The 8,113-nt window shown below is 29.8% G+C and overlaps 1 protein-coding gene across 1 annotated transcript in view; it reads right to left on the bottom strand.

The window, feature by feature from the left end:
* Positions 1-1,905, bottom strand: part of LOC107440167 (uncharacterized) — a 31,002-nt gene extending 29,097 nt beyond the window's left edge. The window contains exon 1 of the mRNA XM_071180536.1: positions 1,819-1,905. Coding sequence (XP_071036637.1) covers positions 1,819-1,905 — 87 coding nt within the window. The remainder of the gene's footprint in view (positions 1-1,818) is intronic.
* Between the last annotated feature and the right edge of the window lie 6,208 nt (positions 1,906-8,113).

Raw genomic sequence — 8,113 nt, forward strand, 5'->3', positions numbered from 1 at the left:
TAGCCAAATCTTTGAATCAAAAATAAGCACTTTTTAAAAACTTTTCAAGCACTTTACAAAAATTTTCAAGCACTCAAAAAATTCATATTCAATCAATGATATTATTGAAAAACAAAAACTTTTTATAAACAGTTTTAGCGTTAAAAAAAACCCAAAAAGAAACGGGCGTAAATTGAAACAATCAGTACTTTCCCACATCACTGAGTGACTTCAACTCGACCCTGAACTCAGAACAAAAGTACCCTTACCCCCTACGTCAAAAAAAGTGTTAGAAGTAAATTAAATAAACAAGAACAAAATTAAAATAAATTGAAAAGAAAAAGATTTCATAAGGATCTGACATTCTCTATCCGAATTGAAGCACTCGGGTTTCGGTTTCAAGTATGCGCGCATGCGCAAGTCATACGTGGGTACGACATGAAGTCTGCGTGAATGATTACGTAGCAACCTCCCTATTTTTCGTGAAATGCATGCGATCCACCAGATATCACTGAAGGGGAAAAAATTATTCGGAAAAAAAGCACCTTTAAAAGCTTTTAAAAACGAAATCCCCAAAAAAGCACCTTTAAGTACTATTTATAAACGCTACGCACCCTGTACCAAATATTTACATGTTGCATCTCTAATTCAGAAGCAGCAATTGCTGTTTATTTTTGAAAATTTAATTTTTTTAATTATAATTTTACAGTGTTACGAAATCTTGTATGTCTTTACAATTTAAAAACTCCTTGAAAAATGTTTTTGCAATAACGGACCCTAATTGCACAAATTCAAAAAAGCGGACCCTAGTTGAAAGAATGTGACTTAACGTTTATTTTATATTCACAAATTACAAGTCATTCTTTTACTATTTTACAAGAACGGACCTTTCACAAAATGTCTGGACAGACCCCTGCCAAAGTTATGACTTTTGTGTACCCTTTCAAAATTTTCCGTAACGCTGTGTATCACTCATAAAAAATGAATGCATTTTTTAATATGAAAAAATTCTACCTAAGTTAAAAATCACAACTGGCTGTTGACACCACTCATTGTTAATTGTTAACTCTGCAAAAAATAACCAATAGAAAAATACGTACTCGTACGTTTTCATGGCTAGCTTTGTTTTTCAATAAAATTTTTTGAAATTTCCGTTTGTTGCAAGATATTGCGCATATAAAAATTTACACCCCCGCTAAACTGTTCCCGTACCCCTGGGGGGAACGCGTACCACATTTTGGGAGACACTGATCTAGAGAGTATGTCAAAAATGTTTCACATAATAGTCATCAAAATGATAGCGCATGGAACTATTCCCATTTAGATGCGAAACTTTTGTTTCGAGAAACACAGCACAAGACACTCACAATAGACAAGTTTTTGTAATAAGAAAGCTCTAAATTTTTTCAAATCTTATGATTTTAATAATTAATATGCTTTTTTTGTATCATTTAATTAATGTAAAATGTTCAAAATTAGAACATCGATTTTTCGAGAGATTTTCTAGATTTTGGGAGTCCACTGTAGCTTTAAAAAAAAAATTATTTTTTCCAATGCCCACCTGTGTTAACATCCGTCAATTTAGGCATATACAGGGCGATTTTGTTCGCCTTTCTTGCAGGGGCAAAATATTATGTGGGCCAACGTCGCTCCCACAGTGAGGACAGATAGTACAGAGAATGAAAGTACATTCATGCCTTGTCCGGGATTCGAACCCAGAACCTTTCAGATGCACGGACAGTTCTCTGCCCCCTACACAGGCCGGTCGGCGTAGCTTTATGTATTTAAGTATGAAATTATAATTTGATACAAATTGATAGTGGTAAAAAAACAACATACCTTTTTAGTCTTTTTAGCAACTGATCGGTTGCGGGGTTCCATCGGTGCATCGGGGTACCGGTTGCAGTAGTCTGCCGAACGACTCATATTTCACTCAGTTTCCTAAGAGCATAACAATATTAACAATTACAATTTTCTCCTAATTTCGAATATTAATATTTATTTAATTCATCAAAAATAGTTAAAAGATTTTTTTTTAAATTTTTTTAAAAAGAGAGTTTTGAATAAAAATAAGCTTCTTTTCTTTTTGTTATAAAATGAAAAAAATCCAGCAGTGGACTGATCATTAATACAACAGATCACCATAGTCAAGCATCATTGGCTGTGCTCAGTATGAGGGTGGATGACCACTTGGATGTTCGCGACTTTTTTCTAAAAAATCAGATTTTTGGTGATTTAAATTTTTTTTTATTTAAATCGGATTTTTTTGATTTTTATTCTAATACACAGTAGGAACTTTGATTTATGATTAAAAGAACTTTATAAATGTTTAATCAAAATTAAATTTATATTAAAACTATATTATAACACTATTTCAGAAGCTCCATTATAATACATAGCTTTGAATGCATAGCAACCATTTTGAAACAAATACATAATTGAAATTTGAAGACTAGATGAAATAGAGAACCCTATTTTCGGCATATTAGGGTAACTTATTTTTAAGATAACCTCATGCTTTAAAAATATACATTTTCCACCAATAAAATATGATGTAGATTTTAATTCCATGCTTTTTCAATCAAGAGGGTGAATTTTAACTAACATTATTTATTTTTTTTTGTGAAAAAAAATCATGTTTATTAATTTCTTTCTACAGCTATGCAAGTCTATAAAAAGACAAAATTAAATGTTTACTTTAGTCTGCACTTTCAATCTCAAGATTTTTAAAAATGTAATTTCAAATGTGTTGGAATTTAACAAACAACAAGAAAGTAATTTCATTAACTAAAATTAATTAATGCAGCAATTCCTTTAAAATAAATTTTTAAACTAAGAAAAGAAAATAATAAAAGTATCAATAATTTAAAACACAGTTTTTTTTTACTTTTTAAATCAATATCAGGGTGGACACTCAAATCAGATTTCAAATTTATCTGATTTTTCCAGGTTTTTTTCCAGTATAAAAAAATTCCCTGATAATTCCAGGTTTTCCAGGTGGGTGGCCATCCTGAATATATATGTATAAAAAAGCAGTTGATTTAATTCAATGAGTTTTTTTATAAAAACAGTTGATTTAAATCAACAAACCCTGATCAGTATGCGTAGGGACCGAGGGTGTGCGGTATGGGTCCTCGTGTAACTGTTCTACCGTAAAGTGCTTGACTTCGCGTGCAGGCCGTTGGGCAGAGGGGCTGCCATCCCCTCTGCAGAGGATCAAAATTGTGATGGCATGATGTGTTCGGATCATCCTCAAGGATGTTTCTCAGACCGTCGCCAATAGCCCATTGTGCATTAGTAATACTCATGCAAATGCATTAGTAATACTCATTTTAATATTCAAGCAATACAGTTGTACAGAAATCCTATTTCAATAGGGATTCTTTTTTTTTTTCAGAAAACTTTTTCTGAATTTTAAGTAATTTTCTAAAATGTTCAAAAACCAGGAGAATTTTAATTAAACCAGTAGATCAGGCGAAACTGGCAAAATCCAGTAGAGTTGGCAGATATGTTGGATATAATTTTTAAACATAATTTCGAGAGTCACATTTTTGTGATTTAGAAAAAGTCAATCCCATGACGGAAGATAAGAAATTATTTAAAAATTTTTATGAGCTTTTCGGAGAAAACAGGAAATTTAAAAAGATTACTTCAGTTCAGTGGCCTAATGAATGCAAAGTACATAAAAAATCTTCTGAATAAAAACCCATTACATTCATGTTTAAATATGAAAGTGCCCATAAACTCGTGCAAAACATGCCATAATTAAAATATTACAGTGCGTGTAATAATTTAATCTAATTATTAAAATATACTAATATAATACCCGATATAATAAATATTCTATATTTATATAATATATTGTTTAATTTATCAAATTGATACACGAACGTAAGCAAGAGAAAACCGATTTCAGTCAGCTAAAAACAATAAAGCTGTATAGTATCACTTGAGAATTAAGATATTATCTAGACCAGGCGTTGCCAAACTTTTTTGATCATCGACCCCTGTATAATTTTTCGAAATCTCCATCGACCCCTACAAACGTAATTTTCTGTTAATTAAAATAAAACTATATTAGATACAGTGTTTGTACATTTATTTTATGATTTTAAACATTTATTAAAGTAATAGTACATAGTGTAACAATAGTTTTATGAAAAATATATTAATATTGAAATTTANACGGAAGATAAGAAATTATTTATAATTTTTTATGAGCTTTTCGGAGAAAACAGGTAATTTAAAAATAATACTTCAGCTCAGTGACCTAATGAATGCAAAGTACATAAAAAATGTCCTGAATAAAAACCCATTACATTCATGTTTAAATATGAAAGTGCCCATAAACTCGTGCAAAACATGCCATAATTAAAATATTACAGTGCGTCTAATAATTAAATCTAATTATTAAAATATACTAATATAATACCCGATATAATAAATATTCTATATTTATATAATATATTGTTTAACTTATCAAATTGATACACGAACGTAATGCTATATTTTTTTAAATCTATTTTTCTATAATTTCAGCTAAATGTTTCGTCTAAAAAAAAAAAAACAATAAAAAAAAACAGGTTGTTCTATATATTATTTGCTGAATATCCGCTCTGGTTGAATAATGAATTAATCATAATTGATACAAAACTGAAAGGAATCTGTTTTAACAACCGTTGAGAAAAGAATTTTTTCAAACAAAGGAGAAAAGATTTTCCCATGGATTAAGTCGATTCAACGTTTATTATCATCAGATTTTATTTCAAATTAAATAAAGTAGAAGTTCAAAACAAAAGTAAATTATGATTCATCTGAAACTTGAAATTGTTGATAGGGTGTGGCATATGTTCTGGAAAATTGCTGATCAGGAAATAAAAAAGGAAGATGTGTGCTTCATTAATTCGTATTTTGGCTCTATCTTGGCATATTAATTAGATAACGGATCAAAGTTGCTTGACTATACTCTTTTTGTATTTTAATAGACCTTGAGTTTACTTCAGGAAAGAGTTTTGGAATGAAAAAAATAAAAGCGTCTTTCTGAAAATGAACTTTAGTAAAATTGTAAAAAAACAACTCATAGTTTGTGAACATAAAATAAGCGTTAAGTCACATTTTTCAACCAGGGTCCTGCTTTTGAGAATTTGTGCAAATAGGGTCCTGTTATTGCAAAAATTGCTGAAAACCTTTTCAAAAAGTTTTTAAATTGTAAATAGGTACAAGATTCTGCTCAACAATTGCTGCTACTAAATTAGAGATGCAAAAATTTGGTATTTAGCCTATACTGCTCAACACAGAATATTCATTTCGGACGAATAATGGAAACAACATCACTCACATTTTTAATAATTTCAATTGACATATTTTAAATTACACGACTTAGTTATGTATCACTTCTAATGCGTTACGCATTAAGTAAGCTTAAACAATTCTTAAGTTTATAATATTTTATTTAAAAAATTTACAGAAATTCATTTATATTTACATAATATTCTAGTAATTAATTTTATGAATAAATATAAATTCATCAGTCATTTATTTGCAAAAATAATTATCATATAATATCAATAAGAATGTGCACACGATGTATGTAAAAGTAGAAATATTTTCTTAAAATACTACATTTGGAATTTAAATTTAGGGAAACTTGGAATTTCTTCTTCAAAGACCCCTGATAAAAATTAATTGATAAAGAAATTTCGAGAAATCTTTGTGGGGAGAATTAATATTGTGGAAGGAAAAATGTGAACTCTAATTATGAAGTTGCAAAATGGCACTTTTTTACCAAACAAAATAAATTAAATAAAAATACCGAAAATTTCAGATCAGTATAAACAAATTATTTGGGAACAGATAAAATCTAACATTTTATATTATAACAGGATGCATAGCCAAATCTTTTAACAAAAAAATAAGTACCTTTTTAGTACATTTTAAGCACTCAAAAAATTTCTCTTAAGTTCATATTTTATAAACATAAAATTCATAACATTTTCAAAAACTTTACATAATCATGAAAAAATAACTAGCTTCTGATAAATATTGCAGAAAAAATTGGGAAAATCTTGCATTTTTTTTTGTAATTTAGAATGACAATTGACACAGCAAAGAAAAAATCTCTTTCTAAAAGATAGAAAATTAAGTACTTTTTACAAACCCCGAATGAAAAAAGCACCTTTAAAGGCTTTTGAGAAAAGTAAATAAAAAAATAAGCACCTTTAAGCACTTTTTAAAAACGCTATGCACCCTGAATATATACATTATCAAAATGTAAAATAATTTTCAAAACTATTCTTGATCATGATGAAATAACTAGTTTCTGAGCAAGAACTACTCTTTACTGGATTATATTAACCATTATAAAAAGATCAAGAGATTTTTCGGTTCGATATCAGAGGGTGGAACCTTGACATCGAACTCTCATCAAACATAAATGATTGGCACTCCGTAGTTTTGAATTCAATTCAGAAGACTAAGGAACTCTTGTATTAAGTATTGGGGGAAATTTGCCTTCGCGGAGGACTTTTGGATGGAGCTCTCACGCATTTAAGTTACATGGAGAGGAAAACCTCCCACGGTTAGCTTGTCGGATGACCACTAAGGTTATTTTTTGTGTCAGCACTGTCCTCTATGCGGGCCGGGAGCTAAATTCGTTTCGAGCATGTTTTTGTTAAATTGCGAAAAAACTATTCATAATTTGTGAACATAAAATAAACGTTAAGTCACATTCTTTTAACCAGGGTTCTGCTCTTGTGAATTGGTGCAAACAGTGCAAACTATTATTGCAAAAATTGCTGAAAACCTTTTCAAGAAGTTTTTAAATTGTAAATAGATGCAAGATTCTGCTCAACAATTGCTGCTACAGAATTAGCGATGCAATATACAAATATTTGGTATTTAGTAGAGGTGCACAACCTGCCGCCCGCGAGAGCTTCTAAACTCAATGAAAAATAAACAAAAATTTCTTAATCGCACTTATGAATGCTTCTGAATTCAATAAAAAATAAACAAAAATTTCAAAAAGAAAAAATGTCGAAAATTTTTTTATTGCACTTTTGAGTCATCACGTTTTGAAGATCTCAATTTTCATAGATTCTATAGTAAATGTATGTTTACTGCGCTTTCCTTAAGCCGATTTTATCATAAATCGAAATGATTTTTTAAGCTCTTATTTCCGCTTTTCAACGTAATTTCGAAAATCGCGAATTTTTATAACGGTATTATTACGACACGCGAGTTTCAGATCGCCCGTTTAAATAATCACTTTTTGGCGCACTTTTGGCAGCTCTTTCCTTCTTTTTTTCAACTATTTTTTTTTAGTCAGTTATTGCTATGCATTCCCACGTAGTTTGAAAAATTCCGATAATTTTATTAGGAATTTTAAATCGTTTAATAGGAAGCGTGCTCATTTGACACGCTTCATTCGCGCTGAGTTCAGCCTTAATTTAAGTGATTTTTTTCAATTGTTATTCTTTTCCACATGATCATTATTAACTACAATGTTATTTCTATTCGCGCATTTAAATAAACACTTTTTCGGTTACGAACGGTATTCGGTTTGGTATTTCGGAACAGCAACGAATGTGGTAATGAATTGTGATTTGGTCTAGTACCGAATGTGCAGCAACAACAAAAAAAAAAGATTGTGCCGAATGCCGTATATTCAGGGCCTAATAAAATTTTTCAACAGAGCATAGCAACACTGAAACCAAAAGTTCAATGCTAAGAATAATATTTTCCGGAAAAACGTGTTCATAAAACAACGCTAAAAAATAAGGCCTATCAGAAACCCATTGGAAAATACAGCTCTATAAGAACTAAAGATTATATACTAAGCGAAACAGAGAAAACAAAAATCGATCTTAATTTTCGAAGGAAAATTTTAAAGCTGAACATCTCAGTTTTCCAATTACCAGAGAAGGTCAAGAATATAGTCTAACAGAAATGTTCTAAATTAATTGCTGCGTTATAATGAAAACGTCTGTAAAAAGAGAAGTTTTTTCTTCTTCTTTTTTTGAAGAAAAAAAAACTAAACAAAAAACATTCTTAATTTTTGAATGAAAATCTTAATTCAGCATACTGAATTTAAATTTTTCACATTGTCATATTTTTAGAAGAATTGCTACAAAATGAA

This window comes from Parasteatoda tepidariorum, chromosome 4 (assembly GCF_043381705.1).
Source record: "Parasteatoda tepidariorum isolate YZ-2023 chromosome 4, CAS_Ptep_4.0, whole genome shotgun sequence".
NCBI classification, from domain to species: domain Eukaryota; kingdom Metazoa; phylum Arthropoda; class Arachnida; order Araneae; family Theridiidae; genus Parasteatoda; species Parasteatoda tepidariorum.